Below are 23,501 nucleotides of genomic sequence, written 5' to 3'. Positions count from 1 at the left end.
ATCACATTCCAGAAGCCTTTGAGACAGGCTTTTCAGATGCAAGCGCTATCCAGTAGATGTTTCCCCACTGCAAAGGAACAGCTTTTTTTTTTTTTATTTTGCAATTGCACCTACTTAAAGTGATTGTACAGCATCCAGCGAGGTGGCCAGGAGCTGAAGATGGGGAAATCCAGGCCAAGGAGAAGCTACTTCACGTGTTCCCTCCAAGCGTCCTTGCCATGCTGCACCAGTCACCACCACAGGTTGGGGGGTTCTTCGGCCACTCTGCTTTTAAACAAGGTAATTTCATCCAAGTGCCTCATGGGGACATCTCTGATGACCTCCGTCAAGTCCTCGTGAAGAAGAGGGAAAATGACGACATTTAACGCGGGGCGGTCCGCCTGGAAACTAAATCAGACACAGGTTATTAGCCAGGAGGAATACTAATTCTCTGGTGAAACAGAAGGGGATTGAGTGGATAAAAACCACGCGGTGGGGGCAAGGAAGGGTGCTCAGAGGGGGCAGGGGGGCAGCTGGAAGTCAGGGTCTCCCTCTCTCCTCTGTGTGTGTCGTTGGGGAGCACAGGCTGGGCTTGCACCCCTTTCAGAGAATCTGTTGAGCTGACACAAGCTTGATGTGAAGAGGGAGAAAAAAAATTAAAAAAAATCACAATGTACTGGTATTCTGAGATCCCAGCTGAGCAGGGTACCCAGTGACACCAATTTAAACCACCTACAAACCAGCAGCAAGTTGCAGGGCTGTTAAAAAAAAAAATCAGGCCAGAGCAGTGCTGGGCATTCCCTCAGGGCCGAGCATGGGATCATCACCTCAGGCTCCGTTGTTCTGCATGCAGAGTCTGCACTCCGCAATTAGAGCACAGGCAAGTTTAGAAAGCTCAGATCTGCAGATAAGCATTTAAGAGCGCGCACACACACACACACACACACACACAGCCTCCTGTTTAACACAAGTGGCAGAAACCTGTCTTAGCACTACGTGAGTTTGCCCCCAACACGTGTAAGTATCCCTCTTTGCCACTTGAATTCTGGGTCCGTTTCTAAATCCACAGCCCCAGTGGTTTTGTCTCCTCTTCGAAAAACCTGCAGGCTCCTCCTGTCCTCCCAGCTCTTCTTGCCAACATCCCTCTGCTGGGTCTGGTGCGCACACTGAGAATCCCAGACCCTGCAAGTGAGAGGCCTGATAAGACAGCATGGGAGAGGAGCAGCAGAGGAAGAGGACAGCAAGAACTAAAGCCATTTATACAATGCATAAAGAGCCATATAAAAAAGCCCAAGACCCTATTAAGCAAGCACACTGCATAACAGCAGCCCAGTAAGAGAACGTGGGAGAAGAGAAATTGCATTGCTCAGGGTAGCACAACAAAAGAGTTCAGTCTCTTAAAGCTAAGGGGGAAGGAAGTTATTCTATAGCTTAAGGGCTACACCCTTAAGATTAAAACACTTGTGACTATTAGCAGCGTGCCACCAAGCTGTTTCCAGTGAACCGTGTGACAAGGGCCAGCTCGGTGTCACTCTAATGGAGGCAGAGTCAAACTGGCAGCATCAGTCCCTCGAGGCTGAAACGAGTTGTGTTGGGTCGAGAGAAGGGGTGGCTGCTAAACAAGCTCCTCTTACTCAGATGTGTGTCTGAAGCTCATCTTTAGCACTGAGACGGACAGGTTTCCCTCCAGCAGAGGAGATGGCTGGCGATTTGGCTGCTGGAAACACACGGGAAAATCCCAAGTGCTAGCAGTACAGACAGCTGAAGAAAAGGCTACAGGAGGCTGGCATTTCCTGGGAGACAGCAAGGATGTTTCCGTGCACAAATGATTTGGAGTAGAGCTGCCAAAAATGTTGCATAGGGATTCCCATACCGAGTTCAGCTGCTTAGTCCTGGTGGGTTAAATTAATTTGCCTGAGCCTAAGTAGCCGCAGGAGTAAGGATTTCCAGCAACAGAACTACCTGGGGCAATTTTCTATCTTTCTGCATCACAGACTGCCCTTCATGCCTCACGCCTAAGGGCTGGCAGAAAAGGACACCGCTCCCTGGGAGGATCTCGAGACCTGGGTAGGAGCTGAGCAGTTTCTTACTTCCCCAGCGCTACAAGAAACCAAGCAGCAAATCATCGCTGATCCGGGAGGCAGTTGGTAAAGTCTGCGGTGCAATTACATAAAATACAGCAAATGTCTCTTTGATAGTCCCTCCTCTGCCTCAGCTCTTCATGTTCCTTATCCAACACCACAGTCCTGCGGAGAAAATCACGTTAATAGCCCGAGTTTACTGAAGTTCAGCTAGGAAGAAACAGCAATCTTCACGAGATGCAGCCTTCCTGACCGTAACCCCCCCCAAGGCAAAGAAACCTCTGCTTCTTTCTTTGTATATAGGCACTCCCAAATCAGATCTGCATGCTGCCTTCTCACCATATACAAAATCGTAGTTTATAAGCAGCCCTTACACGTAGCTATAAAAACAAGAACCTAGACAAGTTTACACGACAATCTGCCACCACGACAACTGAAAAACCCCAACGCAGTAAGTATACCTTCCAAAGAGGCTGGGTTTATAGAAGAGGTTTGAACTTGATCTTAAAAAAAAAAAAAGGGGGGGGGGGGGAAAGAAAGCTTTGTGATTTTCTCTCCCCCTCAACAGGAAGCCGTACGTTACTGCAAACCTTGTAAATTCCATACCCCAGCAAGTTGACGCCGGAGAATTCTTTCCATGTACAATTTGCGTGATTTAAGAAAAAAAGAATCAAATGCACATGGCTCGCTATTATTCTCAGCTAAATGTGCGTGCAAAGCCTCTCCTTTAACTGCCTGTTAAAAAACACCCTGATTTTAACGAGCAGCTGTCATAATGTTAAACTGGGATTAGCAGTTCCCAAAAGCAGACTCCCTCCGCAACCTATGCTCCTTTAGTCCGTCCCCTGAAGGCAATTCCTTTCTTCGTACACCTGTCCAGGTGGGCTAGATTAAGTGAGAAGCACTTAGAGCACTAGTTCAAAAGGCCCCGGGCGCGGGGAGGAGATAACAAGAAGGGGAAGAGATCGAGTTAATGAGTTGCAGAATAGCTCCTGTAATCTTCTTGACGGTTCTTCCTCATTCCACACCTGGATGGACTTCAAACTGGATCTACCCCTGCAAGCGCGTGGCTTGTAAAATGAAAATCTGAAGGACGGAGAGGGATGTCGACCTGGGGAGACAAAAGAACTGCAGTTCCAGGCATGAAACCCTGCTTTTTTCCGAGGGAAAGAAGCCAAGGATACGCTTTCTTGCTCTCTCCTACAAAACCTCCAGACTAAACTCATCATGATTAATTAAATGAAAGCAAGTTTTCTAGGCAACTGACTAGCAGCCTCTTCAAAACATGTCCTTTAATCAGAAACAACCACTGGGATAACGAAGAAAATACCCCCCCTGCACACACATTTTCCAGCCATAGCCTCTGGTCCAGCAGACACAACACCAAACCAACATCCAGCAGCAGGAACTTTTACAAGGAGGTCTCTGAAGAATCCCAGTTGGGATCTGGACACTTTGTGGGCCTGGCTGCAGCAGCTGGCTGGAATCATCCACGGAGCTGAAAAACAGATATCATAGTGTAGCCTGCTTCATGCATTCCTCCCGGCATCAACGCTGGTGTAACATCACACTACGGTCAGACCTTGAACAGGCTGCACGTAGCTGAAAGGGTTAACGGCGCTTGGTTATTTGCCTCCAAAATTATCCCAGAACAGGTGTGGACTGGACACAGGAAGGTTATTTTCAAGTGAACAGCTTGGTAAATAGCCTACCACTACGGTCTCAATTACTTCCAACCAGCGTGGCAGGATGCAATATGTAGGTCAGGGACAAAGTCAAAAAGAAAGGGAAAAAGTCTAGAGCAAGGTCCGCACTTTAATCAGATTTCCGCAGTTTTAGCAAGACAAAAGAGTCACTCCCCGGAATGCAGTTATCTCCTGGCAAACACTCCCGGTGTGTGCTTTCAGACAGCTCTTTGCAGAGGAAGCCAATGAGTCCCCGAACTCCACCTGCTGATACGGCCAAAGGGCAGCCCAAAGCTGGAGGAAAACCTCAGCAGGCAGCCCGCAGCCGTGGGTTGTGCCCCGCTGTATCTGTCTGCACCACAAATGCCCAGAAGATGACAGCTCTGCTACCTTAGGAGCTGCTCAAACTTACCTCCTCTTACTCCTAAGGATGGGAAAAGGCAGTGTTTGGAACCGAAGGATGTAGTTCCCCTTGCGATTTCCAGAGAAACCTGAGAAAAGCCCTGTGCTAAATTCAGATGCTTCGGCACATCCCACTTCGCAACTGCTGGCAAGGTGGCGAGGGCACGCGAGGTGGTGTAATTGAGCACTGGCAACAAAAGAAACTCACCCCGGATAAAACGAGGAAATACGACGCGGCGGGAGTGGATGGAGGCCAGATTTTTAAACTCCACGAACTGAGATAAGCTCATGGGAAAAGAGGCTCTAGAAAGGAAAAGTAAGGAAGGAAACCGGGAGAAGCTTGATTTGGGGGAACAAAGCAGAGGGGACCGAGCAGACCTGGACTCTGGTTTGCACGACTCGCTGCAGCAACTGAATCTGCTACAGCCACATATCCCCTCCCTCCTCCTCTTAGACTTCACACATGGGCTGGAGCGTTGCTTCCATCAGGAGCGAGCTTCCCAAGGGAAAAGAACGCAGACCGGCTCACATTTTGCCCTGCGCACAGCTCTTCCACCCGCACGCACAAAACCCCTGTTAATCCTCCGCCAGGCACGGCGTAAGTTTGTTTTTGCTGGAAGACTGACTCGCATCGGGGAGCTCAAGCGTGGCATCTGTCTTGGAAGCTTCAGCCAACGTACCTGAGCCAGGCTGGAAACTCCCATCCCCGAAGCACGGCGCGGTGGAAGGGAGGAAGCGGCAGGGCAAGCGGGAGCAGCTGCCGAGGGACATGACCCAAGGGGACATCACCCAAGGCACAGCCAGGCACTTCGCTCTTCTTTGCGGGAAGGCCAGGCGGACACTTCGGGTTTGTTCCGCCAGTTGTGCCCGGATCTCAGGTCCAGGGAACTGCAGGAGCTCTCTCCTTATTGACAGCGACTGCCAAGGGCATAAAACGGAGCTTTTTTTTTTTTTCTTCCAGGCACACCAAAGGGGCTGCGGGTGGGATTCCCCCAGGCACCTCCTCTGTCGGCCGGGAGCATCCTTGCCACCCAGCCGGCCCCCGAAGGGCTCTCAAGAGGGGCAGAAATGCCCGCAGTGAGCCATTTCCAACCCTGCAAGAGCACTGGTGTCGTGCAGACTCCATCTTCTAATCCCAGAAACACACTTCTGAAGTCCCCTAGGAAAGCAGTTGTGACTCCTCAGGTTGCTTCCAGCTCCACACAAGGAGATATTTCCCCCAGAGAGCGTTTCCACTCACCGTGAGCCCCATCAGTCCAGCCTCCAACCCGAGAAGGGGCACAGACGGGACTCTGGAAGTCAGTGGCACACAGCTCTGCCACCAGCTCCAACGCAGCATCCCCTGCCACCGCATCGTGTCCCGGACAAGAAGCGACACACGCCAGATGCACCCCACGAGTAGAGGGGAATTACCTCTGTGCACCGTGGTTTCCCTCTGTAAGGCATGAATGGCACTCCACCACTTCTCCCGGGAGCTGAGGTTTGTCAGAAATGCTTCCAGACTGGGCTTCTTACGTTATTTTGCCAGCTGAACTCTGCATCAGTCAAATGTGACCGGACAATTAGAGAGGGAGGGAACGAGAACCCAAGGAGCAACGCCAGAGCGCCCAGGACACGTCCTAGGGGAGTGCTCTGCCAGAGCAAGCTGAAAGTTATTTCCTAATCTCTTCCACAAATTAAAAAGCAACTGCAGTAACTGCTCAATTAGATTTATTTTACTATGGAAATGCTTTAAAGCTGCAGTTAATGCTTCCGTTCAGCCTTTTACACCCATGCGAGGAGAAGGCATGACGGTGCTACTCCAGTTTTATTTCCCAGCCAAGTGAGAGAGGAGGGCGCTGCCTGAAAGCCACTTGGTGCACAAAGCGATCTTCCCCCGAGGAGGTTTTCGGGACTGAACTCCCTTCGAAACACGCGAGCTGGTAGTTGGAACGAGTCATTCGGGTTAGCCACAGGAATGCATTTAAGAAGGGGCTATGTTAGTACCCCCCCCAAAAGAAGATACACAAATACACCAGGCTGGGGGTGGCCCCACGAGCTGTGCTGGCTTGCGAAGTATTCGAACCCACCCTTAAACAACATCCCTGGCAGAAGCAGAGGTGTCGGGGCCACACCCCGAGCGGAGTCAGCCGTCGCCAAGCCCGCCAACGAATTCTTGGGTAAGGCGAGCTGACAAGGATGCAGTTTGTTATTCAGCCCGTGACAGAATGATTCAGGGGTTTCTAAGAGCAGGAAATGAAACAGACAATGAAAGCTGGAGCAGGATGCTAATGATTCACTCCGCCAGCCCAGCGATACATTAAGTCTTCTGCAATCAGACGCGGGGACTGAGCCCGCAACATGCTTAGGCTAGCGGAGTGGGATTGGCAGCTACCGCGCTGGCTCCGGGATCCAGGAAAGCAGCACTGCACCGAGAGGGACTTTTTCAAGGTCAGAAGGAAGAGACGGTGGTGAAGGGAAGCAAAAACCAGCATGGAAATCTCAAATAAGCCCCGGGTGGTAATACCAGCTTTTTGCAGCGCCGATACAACTGCAGCAGGATGCTGGAGGGCTTTGCAGAATTCAAAGATGGGCTCGCACTCCCCGACTGCCCTAGCAGCCCCCTCCCACCCCATCCACAAGTGGAAAGGAACACCAAACAGGGCTCTTCTGAGGCTGAGCCCACGGTGAGAATCCAAACAAGGAGAATAAATCGGTTGGCTAGAAAAAGAAACTGCAGGGGCTTTCAGAGCAATAGCAACAAGGTGTGGGGGGACACACTCAGCACTGATGTGAGCAAAAATTCATTTGCAATAGTTTAGTCCTATGCTAAATGCCAGGAGAGGGTCTGGCTCGCTCAGCATTTTCCAAATACTCGGTTTCACCCCCCAGCTCCCACCCGGAAGCCCCGTTTCTGCAGCTGAACCCCAGGAGGGTGCTGCAGCGAGCAGCACGGCTGTCACAGCCACGCAGGGCACCAGAATCAGCAGCTGAAGGAAAGGAGAGATCCAGCCAAGGGTTTCATGTTAAAAAAAAAAACAAGCATTTTATGAATTTTTCCCTGCGACAAACGCTTGAATAGTAAGATTAATTCAGATTGAAATAGCTATTCCTGGAAAGTAGCAGGAGTCCTATTGTGAAAGTCACATCAAACTAATCGCTGCTCACACCTGACGCTGGCAGAAGTAGGAGGGCTAAGTTAATATTTCTCTTCCTCCATGTCTTGGATCCCCAGAACAGGCAGATTGTCCTAAAACATTAGAATTCTCTGCACTTCCCAGCACCGGTTAACCCTCAGTCATCCAGATCCCGAGGCGTGGCATTACAGAGGGACTTTGCAGAGCCATTTGCTGCAGACAGGTAGCCGGCCTGGCGAGGGAAACAAAGGCACAGAGCTTGAGCTAGGGCTGCCAGCCCTCAGGGGATGCTGCACCAGGATCCCACCCTCTGTCCCCTCTCCCAACAGCTCCCAGATTTCTCCCTGCCTCCGGGAGATGTGAGCAGGCGAGCCAAGCTGCCCACCCAGCTCCCCAAAACACACTTGAGCTGCCCCCCAATCTTTCGCTTTCTGACCACGCCATCTTCCACGGCTTCCAAATTCTCTTGAATTGCACTTCTCTAAGTCACAACTCACCTCTACGCCTTGACACTTTTCCCTTATGTATGAAGAATCCCTAATGCTCTGAGGCTTTTCGGTTTGCTTTGTGGTGGGTTTTGTTGTTTTCTTTTAAATTTAACTGTTGCTTTCTCGATCTTTTCCAAGGCGTTTTTCCAAGGACTTCTCGCAGGCTTGTATTGTCTGGTACTGCAGAGTCCTTGAAATCACTACAATGATAGGAGCTATCTAAACCCTTAAGCTAAAACCAGAAAAATTCTAAAGGAACACACTGGAAAATCAAATCTGTCCTTGAGGCCAAGGGGACATTTGCCAAAGCATTTCCCATCCCCTCTTCCAGCCTATTTTCTGCTGGCAAGCTCCGCCAGGAGAGCAACTTGTGCACATTTGTGCGGTGCCCGCTGACCGCGCCATGCAGCAGCGCAATGCTGAAGCCATCCAAATTCCTTTTCCCGCAAGATTTTTGGGGCAGAGAAATACAAGCGTATAAACGCGATTATTTAGCATGCAACACATCAGGACAGAGTAGCGGGACACCTTCCGTAGGTCACAGCTCCATCTACTGACTACTTCACAAAATAACAGCGTGAAAACCCTCGGGGAAAGCTGCTTGAAGCAAGCCCCCTCCTCTTACCGCCTGGTTAGACCGACTTGGAGCTCCCTGCAACCATTTAGAAAGAATCCCCGCACTGCAGCTCTGCCCAGAAGGAAGAAAACCTCTCGTTTCAAGGAATTTTCTTTGCACAGAAAAAAAATAAGGGGTTACACTTGGAGCTACAACCGTGGGTCCTGGCATTGTGGTATTTTAGTGGGTTGGAAGTGACGCTGCAGTGGGTTTAACAGAAGAGTTATTTAAGCGAAGACAGCACATGCTTTTAGCTAAGCACTCTGGCAAAGTTAGGGTGCAAGCACAAAAAGGAAAACACTGTTGTTAGATCCGCTACTATCTGAAGTACGGCGGCAGCTGAGCACCATGTGATGGGGAAAGAAACGTCATTTTACAGAGAAACTGTGAGCCGAGACCAGTGTGGTATGTGAAATCTGAGGCAGATCAGGGGAGTGGACACGGCTCACCCAGGCCGCATGTCCCTCTCTAATCACTGGGCCCTCCTCATGTGCACGGAGGATGTCCCTGAACCATAAAGATGATTACCCCTCCCCTCCACGTGGAAGAAGAAAGAAGAAAGAAGAACACTGCAATGATTTATCTGCCCAGGGGGAAACCGTCCTCTCCAAGGCTCAGAGGAGACCTTGCCCTTGCAAGCCTCTTGTTTGCTGATGAGGGCTCCAGACAAATTCTCTTCCGCTTACTGTGCTCCGTTGCAAAAGAGGCAGGACTGAATCAGAGGCTTTTTACGGACTGAAACACAAGAACTAACCTCTCTGAAATAGCAGCGAGCTTCAGCCAGAAGACTGCCCACAGGAAAGCTGGGGAGCACAAGGCCTAGTTTAGAGCCGTCACGAGGCTAAAAGGCACGAGAACAACTTTCTTTGCAGGCCAGTAGAGCAGAAATAGATAATACCATCCTATCTTACGGACAAGGGGAAGAGTTTGAGAATCTGCTCAGGCTTTAAGCCATCGGTGTGGAGCGGGAGGGTCAACACCTGAGCTCCCATCACCGTAGCCTGTGCACATGCCACCTTCCAGCACAAGTCCGTGGTAGAAACCGGTCTGTTCTCCCCAAATCGGTCCCAGCCTCTTCTGTGAGCCAAACCCTCCTGTGAATCCACATCTGAAAAAGAACTGCACGGCACTGGATGGTATTTTCAAGCCCTCCGAGCCCTACCACCTGCAGCAAACTCCTGCATATGCCCAGCCCAAGGGACCCCCTTGCTCCCATTTCTTCTTTCTGGAGGCGTTGGGAGAACGGGGGTAATTTCAGCCCTATCTTTGTCCACAAGCTGCAGTCACTTGGCTGCTCTCAGCCTAAACAAGATCACCTCTGCAGCCCCACAACAGGAACTCTGCCCCGCAGTGGGACCTGAGGAATACAAACCCATTCCCCCAGCTCCAAGGGAGGAGAGCAAAGAAGCCTTCCCTGCTCTCACCTCCTCCTTCCCACTCATCCCTCATGTTTTCCCTGCACACGCAGCATCTGCACACATCCCTCCCCCCAAAAAAATAAGAAAAAAAAAGAAAAGCCACCTTCTTTTGTTCTGGCACAGGATATCTAACTTCAAACTTGCTGCCCGACGGGCCCTTCCAATTTCAAGTTTGGATTAAAGGCGTGCGAGCAGCACCTTCTTACAGGAAGCCATGCAGTATGAACTAGAGCCTTTTCCACAGGTTAAAGTTATGAACTAGCTCGCTCAAGGATTTTACTGCACGTCTCTTTGCCCTTGGAGCAGCAGATAAAACGCAGTCAAGAGAAAGTCAATTCCTGACCCCCATCTGGAGGGGCATTTACGCAAGGACGAGAACAGGATCGCTGGGAAAATCACGTGGTTAAAGGCTCGCTGATGGCTCGTGGAAGACCCCAGGCTTTGCTTACACATCATTTTCTGTATTTTGTTCCTTCCGTGTTATTACTGGAGACAGTTGCATGAGAACGGGATCTCTGTTGCTTAGGAGAGCAGCTGCTCCCACTGCTTCTCCTCCTCCTGAAGTCATAATCTTACGTGACATCAAAATCGTTTCCAGAGCCACCAATTAGAATGTCATAGGGGATCATGACTTCAGGTGCAGGATTTGCAGTGGGAGCAGATGCTCTGCTCAGAAAAAAGAACTTCAAAAATTCTGTTTTCATACAAACGTCTCTATTAATAAGATACAAAAGGAGAGGAATAGTATGACAGCCAGAACTGTTGCTAAATATAAAAGCAGTTTTTAACATTTTCATGAGGCATCAGCTGCTCTTTGGAAAGTTCCCAGGGTTTAAATTATTAAGAGGTACAGAATGTAGTGGGAATCCATACACAACAGAGAAAGAGAGGAGGAAGAGACTGCAGAACAGCATTTTTCTGCTCAGTAAGCAGACATTAAAACGTTGGCCAGTGCTGCAATGGCATCTCAGGGAGGAGGGCAGAATAAAAACCAGAAACCGTGGATTCTTGGTTCTTTTTAAGGATCCTCAAAGCACTACCAAAATCAACCCAGGACTGACTTTACAGATACGAAGCCCTGTAAAAATACAAACCCAAGGAATCCCTGTCACATCACAAGGAATTCATATAGGTGTTTCCGACAGTCACCGTCCCAAAAGAACACGGAGCCTTCTAGAGGCTGTAACAAGCAATCCCGTGTGCAGCTCGAGAGGTAGCTAATGTAGTCACAGGCTCTTCTGGATCTGATCCTCGGAAACGAGCCAAGAGTAATAAGTCAGTCTGAAGCTGGAGAAAGGCTGGGGGGAGGAGCACCCCTTAGGACGCAGTGATAACGCCGTGCGATTTGAAATTTTTGTTAGAGCTTAACAGGGCAAAGCAACAGTAGGTGACAAAGAAAACAGATCGAAGGAGGAGAAAATGCCTTATAGAAAAAAAAATAATGGGAAGTCTGCTGCATGGGAAATATTTTGTTAGATGACTGCCACTATTAGATTCCAAAATGCCAGGAGTAATTAAAAACTCTCTTTTCAAATGCAGTTCACGGCTCACACAAATGTTTCCCACCACGTGAGCCTCTGAACACTGCAAGGGGCCAAGCAAAATGCATTTAAGAACTGCCAAACATGCAAAGGCAGTTTGTACCAATTCTTTCCTCCCACCCCCCGCCGAAGAAAAACCCTTCGCAACAACCCTTTCAAAAGGCTTTGAATTGTACTACCAGGGGATTATCAGTAAGTGACATTTACAAGTGATTAGAGGACGAAGAATTATCTTAGTCACTTGTGGGAAAGGAGGAAAGCTTCAAGGTCAAACCTCTCAGTACTTAAAACGTCGGCAGATGTTTTGTTTACGCGAGAAGTGCCATTTGATTTATGATGGGGCTGTACATCCACGACTTCAGCTGAGCCCTGATGGAACCGCAGAGAACACGGGTGGGAACGGAATCAAGAATTCGTACAATACCTTCAAATATTTCACTGATTGACTCTTATTAAAATAAGAGGCTATTTCATGCGCCAAGCAGTTACACAGTACCTATTAGCTTCTTAGAACAAGTGCTCCAAGCCGTATAAACCCTGGCAAGCGAGGAAATGGGAGATAAATCTTGAGCAGCTCCAGAAATCCCACATCAACCCCTTTTCCGCACTCACCTCCGGACAATAGACTGCTGGAGGTTTTTGCAGACGGTGAGAGATTCTCCCATAAACATGTGGCACATGATGACCTCAAGGCAGTTGGCCATGAATGACATCACTGCGTCAGACTGCAGAGTCCCGCTCCGGGAGACGATGCAAAGCCGCTGGAGAGAGGAGCAGTGGCTCAGTGCCTGGAAGAACTGGGCGCCCGCGCTGAAGTAGGGCTGTTCCAGCCTGCGGGAGTAAGCAGAAACAAGTCAGTGGGCAATTCGGGCTTGGGACGCTTTCAGACGAGAGAGAAGGCGGCACGTTTACACGGGTTTGGCAAATGGAGCAGCCAACGTCCCCCCACCTGTTCCACCTACACACGTGATGGCTTCTACCTGCTGGTGCCAGCGGTAGGGCACAAAATCCTGGCTTTGCAAGCTCAGACCTCCCGCACGCTAGCTATGCTCGAACGATGCGAGCTGAAGGTCGGGGGGACAAACACGCAGAAAGGGCCTACGCTGCAGAATGCCAGCGAGTAACCCCGCTTCCGAGAGGTTTCCACAAAAGCACGTTGGGTAAGGTGGGTCCAAAACCTGAGCAGCAGATTGATTCCGGTCTTAGGACAAACACAGCTAGCAAAAGCTGGGCTGACAGCTACTAGCTGATGTGGATTTAGGGACTTCCAGCCCCAGCGCACCAACCCCTGATCTGGTTAAGCTTTAGTTTACTGCTTAGAGAGAAGCAAGCACGAAAAACTCACAACGTGCACGTGGCGATACGGACCTCGTGCCTCTGAGCCAGCAGTGACCACCCCCAGCCCTGCCTGGTCAGAGGATGGGAAAAAAATCGCCGCCACTTTATTGAGAATCGACGCAACCTTTACCTTAAATACTCAGCCCAGGGAGCAGAGATTGGATTTTTCTCTCCTGGATATCCCCAACGAGGGGTCTGCGCTTTAGCTAGCAGCACACCCGAATGCCTCCCCCCTCGCAGAAACCAGTTTGCAGGACACAAAACCTGCTCGGGGCCGGCGCCACCAGGAGAGCACATCTGCTCCGAGCGGGTTTACTGCGGGACCTCAGAGCACACGAGATTCCCAGTCATTGGGTCAGCGGGGCCAAGAGCTCTGCCAAGGTTAATCCACCAGGTGGGAACAAGCTGTCGGCCCCAGCCCGATTGGGATAATCTCTGCACAGGCTTTTGTAATATGTGGGGGTATCTCAGCAACTTAATCCCGTTAGTCGATAAATTCTGTTTTAGAGTCTCAGTCCGAGACTGCTGGTCAGTTTACAATGCCTGAAGAGACCCTAACAGCCTACTAGCTCCTTGAGCAATAGCTCAAAATGAATATTAAGGAAATGGGAAGCTTCTCCAATTTTTCAGCAGCACTACTGGTCCGCTATCAGTTTAGGACAAAGCACAGAAGCCCCTGCAACCTTACAGCAGGTTTCTGGGTTAATCCCTGCAGCTAGAAATACTTGCAATACTGCCTTTCGCTCGCTAGATGACAATGTTGCTTTGGAATAGCTCTGAAACTAATTCTCAGCCTGGAAAGCGGGGAGGGGAAAAGGGGTAGAAGCACCAGAGAATTAGTTAAATGAAAAAAGCGCGTTATCAGGAGGAAGCGCTAAATATTAAAAACCTTTTAAACCTATTTAAAACCTTAGGCTTTGCCCGAGAAACCACGGCAGCTCCCACTGAAACGCCCGGCTGTCACAAGGAGACTCCCTTGCTCATCCTTCGCGGAGGCTGTGCGCTGCCTCCCATCTTCAGCGGTCACAGCCTCCATTTCAGAGGCTCTGGGAGCTGCAGGGCCGAGCTGGGAGAAGCAGCACTGCACGCCCAAGCCTCCCTCCGCACATCTCGGCTCTTCCAAGGGCATTTAGCCTGCTCAAGGATAAATAAATATCCATGCACATGACCCGCGCCATTAAGCAAGCGAATCTCCAACAGCATCTCTGACAGCTGCTGTCCCTGCGATGAGACCAATGCTCCTCGCCTCTTGCAAATGGGAAGCATTAGACAAGGAAAAACCAAGAGGGGTTTTAGCTACCCCTTCACTGGTGCGACGGCTTAGGATCATGCCCACAAACACCAGTCTCAGCTGACGAGCAATGATTTTAGTCACGCCGTAATTAACTGTGATCACAGGCATGCACCGTGAGAGGATGACCTTGCTTTTACTGTTCTTGGGCATTTTAGACCTGTTTTGTGAATAGATAACGACCAGACCTCACAGGTCTGCCAGTTTCACCAACAGAAACCAATTTGGAGGGAAAAGATAAAATTAAAAATAAATAACATTTTAAAAAAAGAGAGGTGGTTTTAAAATATAAGCCAAAGGTAGAAAAATATTGCAATGGGGCTCTACGTTATCTAGACATGGTAGGAGCCTCTTCCATCCTGGAAGTTTAAGAGATGTATGTGTACACAAAGTCAAAAAGTCAGCAAAGGCATGTAACATTTAACCTAGCCCTGACAGTTAGCTCCCAAATATGCTGCGTTCACTCTTTCTTATCTAAAAGGAAGGCAGTTGCAGCACAGAGACTTTAAGCACTTAAAACACTGGTTAAAAGGCATATCCTGAGCCCTCGAGAACAGCACGAGATGCCTTCCTGTGCTCCTCAACTCTGGAAAGAAAATAACCGGTTTTCAAGCCATTACAGCAACTTTTGACCCGTTTTTTGAACGGAGGGCGATCGGAAGAGGAACACTTGCAGTTTTTACACAAACACGCGCTCCATTTCTGGAGCTCCACAAACAAAACGGAGATGTCCGATGGCAGCCCCTCACCTGAGATCTCTCAAGCACTTGCAGTGTTTCAGCATGTCCATGAGAGCAGACATATAGACCACCTTCCCCATCATGCCCAGGTTGGCCAACGAAAGAGTCCGCAAATGCTGGCACTGCAATCCGATGCTAACGAGCCCAGAACCAGTAATAATATTTGGCAGCTGTGCTAAGGTGAGGCTCTGCAAGTAAGTCAATTGGCTAATGGCAGCCACCTCCGAATCCCCCACGCTTTGTGCCCGGACGCAAGGAGGCAACGAGTTCCGAATGGCTGGCTCATTGCGGGGCATGGCAGAGGAAAAACTGGACCCTATTATTTCCAAGGTTTCCAAAAATCGGAGACTTCCCATCAGAGTCCAGAACACCGAAGACTCTATCTTCTGATTTGCCTGGTCCGTTAAGTTCCTCGGGTACGTCTGTATGCCCACCCTGACTTTCTTTCCAAACGTTTGGGGCACCGCATTAGACTGCGTGGGAGGCTTTTCCATGTTTGCAGCAACGTCTGTGATGGAACAAACTGGTAGTGCTAGCGAGAGTAGGTGCTTTAGCCTGGACAGAAGCTGGCACAAATGATTCCCTATGCTTTCTGAGCTGTGGTGGTGAGCTGCGGAGAGGTTGAGGTGTCTCAGGTTGCAGCAAGACACTACCAGGCTTTCCAGAATGCTACTGTCAATGTCGTCTTCTGCTTTTCGGAACAAGGACTCTGGAGCCAGACAGTGAACACAGCCACTGAGGTTCAGACTGGTCAAGCTTTTAAGATCCTTCCCACCGTTAATAACTCTCTGGATCAGGTGACCACCAGATAAGGTGCATCGGCTAAAGCTGAAGTAGAAGGGGTTGTTGAACTTCAAGTGTTGCAGGAGCCCCGAGCCGTTAATCCAGGCTTTGGGCAATTGTAAAGCATCCAGGCATACATTGCGAGCCATGGAGTCCAGGAGGTTTTTAGTGGCTCCCGTCTCAGCGAAACTACCAGGGGCAGAAATAAGGAAGGCGTGCAGGTTCTCAGGTGTCCGATCACTTAGCACCGCCAAGTACAGCCTCACCACCTCCTGATTAACGTAGCCAGGAGCCAGCCTGGCATAGAAGACACGAAGGTTCTGGTAATGGGGCACGTTGCTCTCACCCACCATTAGCTGCCCGGAGAGCATAAAACCTTCTCGCGAGCGATCAAGGATCTCAAAATAAAGCAGCAGTTTCTCAAGGCTAGTGCAGCATGGAACAACACCGTATGATGGAGTGTAAAGGGTTTGCTTCAATTCCGAGACACGGCTAAGAGTGGCTTTACACTCACTGCTTAGCTGACTGGCATCAAAACCCGGGTTTACATCTATTGCCAGGGAGCGCAGGTGCTGGAGCGCGGACAGCATCTTTGAGAGGCGGAGAGAAGTGATGTGGCACCCAGACAAGTTCAGTTTTACCAGGTTCTTGCATCGTATTACATGATCAATAGTGGAGCTGGGCAGCCAATAGCACCCAGCCATGTTCAGCTGGTAAATCTCTTTTCCGATATCCCTCATCAGTTGCTTCACTTTGTCTTTGTTTACCTGTACTCAAACAAAACCAGATTCAATGAGATATATGGCAAGCGTGCACTGACTCAGTTTCCCATCTAAAGATGGGGATAACACTGACTAGCACTTAGATTATGTGGTTCATCCAAGGGCCTTAGAACACTAGCACAGCCTAAGAATCATTAAAACACCGCTTAATCTGCCATGCTTTGGCCTCCTAAGATTACCCTTCCTTTAGCTTCTCAGTCTGTGCAGTTCTGCATTACTGACTGTGAGGCCAAAATCTGTTCAGCAGCTGACAGCGGAATGGAGGACAATCGCCATTTTCTAACAGCAAAACTATTTCAGCAGAATTATCTACCTACGGAAACTCAAATTAGAAGAACGCTTTCATTCTCCTTCATCCGCTTTCTTTTGGAAATGAAGAAGAGAAGCTTACGCTTGGCGACACGGTCCTCATAACACGTATCACCCTTCATTCCTAAGCTCTATTTTTGTTACAACTCATATACGTTTTCTGGCTTAGCTGACTGCATGCCTGACAGCAACATGCACAAGTTTTTCTGCTCATATAGATTTCTTTGCACAACAGCATGGAAGATATATTTTGGGAAAATGGTATCTTCATACAACCATAGTCAAAAGCAGCTATAAATGGCAAGTCAAGTTTACTTTCATTTTAGCCTCCAGGAACAGAAAAAATATATAAAATACCATCAGTGAAAACTAACTAAGGGAACACAGAGCTGTCCTAACAAAGCATTCTGCAAAACAAATGCTTTTATAAAACAGTTTATTGTTTATTTGTTGTTGGTTTTTTTTTTTTTTTTCAGAGTTCAAGAGCACGACATTTATGCAGACACACTGAAGTGTTCTATTTCTTGGCATTTTTTCGGAAGTCAGACTTGTCTTCACAGCTAACAGAAGAAGCAAGCTACTCTCCCCACCTTATAGTCTTTCTGAAGTAAAACTGTATGGGTTAGACTCTTGTCAAGGCAAAGCGTTGCGAGTTTCCTGCAGGTTTTCCTGACATTCAGGACAAGGTCTGTGCAAGGGACGTAGCTTAGGATGTGCAAAAGGATCTCATCCGAGAACTCCATCAGGTTGACACCATTATTTTCCTCCTCACTTTCCCCACTTACAAGCTCCTGAAAGAGAAAAAAAAAAAGAAAAAAAAGAAAAGCTACCAGTTCACAGACTTCAGCAAAGCTTGTGAGAAAACGGATACCCTGTGTCTCAGAAGGATTTATAAAGCGAGTTTTATAAAGTGAGATAAAACAGAACCACTTGAATCGTTAAATACTCCCACCCGCCTTGAGAAGCCAAAACCTCTCCCTTAAAAGACAATACTGAGGTAGTGCAAAACTTCACGCAAAGCCACAGTATCTTCAGTCACTCTTTTGCTATGGACTGCTTAAGAAATAAAGCATTTACCTTCATTCTTCTTCTGCTACTGATTTTACAACTGGAAAAACGTCATTCCCTGATTCTTTCAGAATATAACCCAGCAATCCCTTCCCACATCTTTCCCCTAAGAGCAATCCATTCCAATAACCTTACAAGTTACGTAACTGTTCATATATAATCAAGAAATAATCAACCTGCAGCCCAGTATCAGACTACCCCTAGCTCTTCTGCAACACATCACGCCGTAACTGTGCCAAACCTCGATCACCGATGGCTGTGCTCCCCTCAAGCACCCCTTTTGCTCCCTCACCCCACGATCCCTCCATCACCACCCAAGAGGCCCCTGCCTGGCCCCCAGCCCACCCCATCGCACCGAGGTGGTGGTTTTGGACTTAAACCCTGCTTGTAATGAAGCTCGAGTGGAAATTAACGCAATGCCAGCCCCTACAGGGGAAAGGGGTGCTCTGGTGCCACGTCGCATCACCCAGAAAACCCCTCAGAGCATCCCTACAGGAAGGCGACCCCTCAGGACCAGGTGCTCAGCCCAGCCCCGCGGGGAGCCCCCTCACCCCCGGGGCCGGCTCCAGCCCTGCTCACCTCACCCCCAACCCCTGAGGGGAGCCCGGCTTCCCCCATCCCGGGGCCGGCCGCGGTTAACCGGCGCTCGGAGGGACGGAGGACGGGGAGCAGCCCCTCCACACCTCACCTCTCCACAGCGGAACATGGCGGCGGCCCCGCCGCACCGGGCACCGCTCAAACCCGCCGCCTCCCGGCCTGGCTCGCCGCCGGCCCGGCCGCCGCACGGTTCTTCCGGCGCTGCCATGACCCGGCTTCCGCGGCTCGCCACTCCTCCACCGCCCCGCGCCGCCATCTTGAGGCGGGAGCGCAGGGACGGCGCGGCCGCCGCCCGGCGCCATCTTGAGCGCGGCGCCGCCATGCTGGGGGTGGCGGCTGGGCGCTGTCCTCCTCACGGAGGGTGCGGGGCTCGGGGCTCGGTCCCCGGCTTGCAGGGCTCGGCCCTGAGGTTAAGTTAAGCACGGTCCCGCTGCATGCGGCGGGTTTCTTCACTTCTGCCCGAGTCTGGTGGTGCTGAGGTGTCGGGAGCCGAGCGAGCAGGGCAGCCTCTCGGTGCCTCCTCTCGGTCTCCTCCGCCACCTCAGCGGCTGACTCACGCCAGGCCCGCGCCCCACGAAACCTTGAGGCTGCTCCCAGAATGAAAATCCGCCCTGCGCTGAGCCGTGACTCAGCCGGCAGCAGCATACGGGGCACAGAGGGCTTGGCCGGCCACCCCAGCGGGGTATTTTGCAGCCTCCGGGGCATTTGCTGGATTAGTGCCCTGCTCTTCAGTGCAGGCAGTGGGCAAATGATCCTGTCCATAGTGGTTTTGTAGGCTGGGAGCAGCTTGGGGTGACACCCCGAGCACGAAAGGACTTGATCCTAACAAGGCGGGGGGGGGGGGGGGCATCACTACTACCCCTTCCCTCCAAAGCATCCACCCTCACTACAAAACCCTTATATAAACCAGCTGGCTTCAGCCTCACTGGTCATTTATGCAATGAACGTAACCTGGGCTCTGACGAGGCTGAATCTCCTCACCCTGGCAGCAGGTGTGAGGCAAATTCCACACGGGGGGGGCCGTGCAGAAGTCACCCGGGGGTGCTGCGAGCGCAGCCATTGCATAGAGCAACGTCCACTGGGACCAGCTGGCTCAGCACTCCTGCTGTTAGCTCCTCTTCCCAAATCTCAAGTACAGACAGGACTAGAGCGCTGGAATTTCCAGTTACGTGTGTGCTTGGGGAATTTTGTTCATAGAAAATGTGTTTTAAAGATGACCCACAAAGGAAGATGAATAGGTTGCTGCTTTCTTCCTGGTTGATCGTTGCCATTTATGGCCATGAATGAGATTAGTGGTGGATTGGCGTTTTGGCTTAGAAATATCAAGTGCCTCAGGTCTTGATTACCTGTTTTGCTTCCAGGTCTGTGAGCAGGGTCTGGACTTGGAGAGGAAACCCCCTCTTAGCCCTTAGATGAGGGAGAGCCTCAATAAGAGAATCGGTACCTGCTTTGTTTGTCATGTGTTTCAGTTAAATAGAAGATAATGTCAAATTAAATCCAGAGGCCCTGCAGTCAGGACTGACTTGTTTGACATCTGGGCTGAATACCAACCTACCGTATTTGCAGTCATCGGGGAAAGCAGAGACCGGGGTGGAGAAAGACCTGCATTTCCAGTGCAAATGTAAATAAGATCAAGAGCAGGGCCCGTAAGCAGAGTAAAAGCCCTGCCTGGAGAGCCAGACTGACTGGAGCAGCCTGCATTAGGACTAGCCATGGGTTCCCTCCAGTCCTGGGGCGTATGTGGACCAGACAGCTGTTGCCAGCCCCGAATGGGATCTGAGATAGGTTAAAGAACCTCCCCAGGCTCCCAGCAGTTGTAAGAGGAGCTGCTCCGACTCATGACCCACCAAGCGATGAACAATGTGGTGGTGTTGATAAGACATGAGGCTGAATACCAGGCGGCAGCAGGACATCAGATGGGCTGTAAAGGAGGAAGGAAGCGAACAGCTACGCTGAACTCTGGCATTTCTCGTGATGGTTTTGGCCAGCAGGTGAGAGGAGAAACCTTCCCTGCTGCACCTTGGTTCAGGAACGCTCGTCCCAGTGTTGGCACATGGGAACCTCCCACGAAGACAAGTTCATTTCACTGCTGGGCTGTCTCAGAGCAGACTTTGATCATCTGTGACTAATGCAGTTTTCTTAGCCCAAAGAAGGCAAGCACATACCATGCTGTCCCGGTCCAAGAGGGCAAACAAACAAATCTAGTGCTAATATCCAGATACAGTGGCCTGTACAGTATCTCTTAACTGTTCATGGCCGTACTGACCTGGTGATATTTTTTTTTTTTTCCTCAGGAAAACTCTTGGGTCATTTCTCTCCCCTGGTTCTTAACACTGATACGGTCTGGACAGCTCATTTTTTTGTCAGCATGACGAAAGCCCAGTGGCCAGAGCACTTGGTGTGCTTGGGTGAACTGCTGTCTCCACTGCTGTAAGTGGTTTTCAGCGCTTGATACGATTTAATGCGGTAAGGCCTGCTAAAGTAGATTACAGCTGGGTATAATGCAAGTCAGGGCAGGCTCCAGGTCAGCAATCCCTCTGCAAAGACCAACTTCAAAGAGCAGGACAACTCCTCCTCCTCCAGCCACAGTCCCATCCACGAGCTGACACCTCGGAAAGCCCATTTTTTTATGAAGCTGAGGCTTTGTGCCCTCAGAGGGGACTTCCACGAGGAGACGAGTCGTGTTTGAATGCCCTGGGACTTCCTGGGACATTTGCATGCAGCCAGCGTGCTGCAGCGCAAGTTCTCTAATGAGAGGATGGGGCCCCCCTGACCCGGGGGGCTGTTTCTGGCCAGCGCTGCCCGACAAGGCTCAGAGACAACCACACAAGGAGGCCCTTCAGGGCTAAATCCCGAGAGCTGCAGCCGTCCCCTTTGCCAAGGACATCACTAATTCCTGGTGGTGGCTTGATTCCGTAAGCGGCTCAGGGAGGTGACTTTCCAGGCCACCAGCTAATTGCAGGTGAAGTGCCAGCGACTGTCTCCAGCAGGAGCGAAAGTTGGGAGCTCTAAGGGAAGAAAGGGCATAAAACACGTTTGCTCAGCTCTCTTTAGCTGAGCCAGCTCCCCCTGGGCAGCTAAAGGGAAGCAAGAAAGGGCTGTGTGGCTTGCAACCATCCTTGGCCGAGCCCTGCTGTCTGGGCTGCTGGAGAAATCCTGGTACATCTCGGCTGCTGAGCTGGACAGGGGGAGCTCAGCCTGGCCTGGTGGTCTTGTCAAACCTCCTGGTGCCCGCACAGCCCCTGGCTCCCTCGGGTGCTGGACAGGAGGAGGAGGCAGCAGCCTGACTGCTCATTCCCTGCACGTCTTCTCCTCTGAGCCTCGCCTGTTGTTTGGTGGCCTCAAGAGCCGGACACGGCTAAATAAACTCCTCCGCCGCCTTTCCTGTGACCGGTCCCTCGGCATTTCCCCACTCCTGTGAAACGGCAAGGGGTGAACCGAGCCTTCCGAAACACAATGATGGAGAAGCTGCAGCTAAAAAAAAAAAAAAAAAAAAAAAATCTCCCCTCTCCAGTGCCTGGCGTTCCTCAGAGGAAACCACCCGGCTCCCCCCTGCTTGCCGGAGTCGGGAGCAGTGAGTAATGCTCGCAGGCTTCCCTGCCCGGCACTGCATTCTTTTCTCCAGCATGTAATGGCCCAAAGGAGGCATAAACCGAGCCTTGCTGGAGCGGCCTGCGGAGGAGCTGTGCACGCCACGGCCTCGCGTCCGAGAAGCATCGGGAAAGGCTGCAAAACGCCCGGCCCCGTTTTACTGGGGGGCTGATCGCCAGGAGCAGCGAGAGAGCTGGGAGAAAGGGAAAAAGAAAACCCCACGAAGTGTTAATGGAGAGAAAAACCTCGCTTTCTGCCCTTTGGAGCGTGCAAAATCAGCTCTGTGCCCGTCGCTGTCCCTCTCTCTGCACCCGCTCCTCTCGGCCCCGGGCGTTTCGCTGCTCCTCTCCGCCACCACCCCACCGCCGCCTCTCCAGTTCTTTGTCTCAACGCATTTTTCCGCAGCAGTCAGTGGCTGCTTCAGGAGGACCGAAGGCAGGGGAGCAGACTCACGGACTGGCGCCCCGTTCCCTCTCATCATCCCTTCTCGCCTCCTGGCCTTATTCCTGCCCTTGCTCCCACCACCAGCTCCCTCCCCAGGGGCCGCCATCGCCTCCTCCCCGCCCCGTTTCCCCAAGACCCCGGGGTTATGAGCCCAGTTAGGGCCCCGCTCCAACCAGTTTCACCTCCCCCATCGCAAACTGGTGCTTCCAGTAACTCGTCTGCCCGGCCCAGTGCCTGCACCTCCAGCCCTGCACCCAGGGCGGCCAGGAGGGAGGCTGGGGAGACAAAGGGCAGAAACCAGCAGGTCCACCCTGAGCACAGCATGACGCTGGAGCAGCATGAGGCCAGGCAGAGGATTAAAGAGCCCATGGAGCCTGTTCCCTGCCTTTCATCTGCTGCGAGCGTGACACAATCGCAGCCATTAGCTCTTCAAAGCCAGGCAGGCCGGAGGAGCCTCGGGAAGCCAGCACGCCTGCGAGCCAGGCTCCAAGCTCTGGTCCGCCTGGGTTGGGAACACGAAGCGTCACCCGGCTCCGCTCTCCCTGGGCCCCAGCACCGCAGCCGTAGGTGTCACCGCGCAAGTGAGAGCTCCCTCGCTGCGCCCGTTCCCAGCTCCACCCCTGCAGCGATGTGTAAGAGCCCCGTGGCCCTGCTCTCGAGTCCATTTCATCCACTTCACAGGCTTTCTCCTGCCTCCACCCAGTGGGCAGCCTGCCAGAGCGTGAGTCTCCCAGCCTCAGCTCAGGCCTCCCTCGCTCCTGGGACACGAGCAGGGTGAAGCAAAAGCAGAGCGAGCTGCTCGGCGGGAGACACCCAAAAGCAGAGCAGAAGAGGCCACGCACCTGGTGCGGGGACAGAAGGGGACAGCCAAAGCAGTCCCATCCCAGGGAGAAGCCGGCTGCTCCCCAGCAGCACGCTGCAGAATGAGGGAAGAACACTGCAGGCGGCCTTTTGAAGCGGTTGGATGCCCCCCAAACCCAGCTCTTTCCAGGAGCACAAGTGCCCTGCCCACCCCTCACCCGGCAGCACACACCACCAGTAGCCGGGGATCTCCAGCCCAGGAGCCCAACTCCTGCAGCATGGCAAGCCCGGCTCTCCCTCTATCACCAGCAGCCACCTGGCTCCCACCCCAGCGCGACAGCCGACCCCTGCAGCCTGGCGCAGGGAGATCAGAGCGGGTACCAACCGTCAAGGAGCGTCACAGAACAAAGAACCACCAACACCAGTCAAGC

At 51.5% G+C, this 23,501-nt stretch overlaps 1 protein-coding gene across 3 annotated transcripts; it reads right to left on the bottom strand.

The window, feature by feature from the left end:
- Positions 1–77: 77 nt before the first annotated feature.
- FBXL18 (F-box and leucine rich repeat protein 18) lies at positions 78–18,807 on the bottom strand. Of its 3 annotated transcripts, none has more exons than XR_004781224.2 (6): positions 18,326–18,807; positions 17,160–17,360; positions 14,705–16,245; positions 11,939–12,157; positions 1,614–2,225; positions 265–387 (listed from the first exon to the last, which is right to left on the bottom strand). XR_004781224.2 is itself a non-coding variant. In XM_035563379.2 (5 exons), exons 1-5 carry the CDS (start codon positions 18,554–18,556, stop codon positions 231–233), a joined length of 2,349 nt encoding a protein of 782 aa, XP_035419272.1. In that variant the 5' UTR covers positions 18,557–18,807; the 3' UTR covers positions 78–230. The 3 variants fall into 3 exon arrangements, 1 of the variants encoding a protein (XP_035419272.1); XR_004781225.2 differs by lacking the exon at positions 1,614–2,225 and adding an exon at positions 7,297–7,495 and having other exon boundaries at positions 291–387; XM_035563379.2 differs by lacking the exon at positions 1,614–2,225 and having other exon boundaries at positions 78–387.
- Between the last annotated feature and the right edge of the window lie 4,694 nt (positions 18,808–23,501).

Source organism: Cygnus atratus, chromosome 15 (genome assembly GCF_013377495.2).
Source record: "Cygnus atratus isolate AKBS03 ecotype Queensland, Australia chromosome 15, CAtr_DNAZoo_HiC_assembly, whole genome shotgun sequence".
In the NCBI taxonomy this organism is placed as follows: Eukaryota; Metazoa; Chordata; class Aves; order Anseriformes; family Anatidae; genus Cygnus; species Cygnus atratus.
This window is presented reverse-complemented; position numbering and strand designations above follow the sequence as displayed.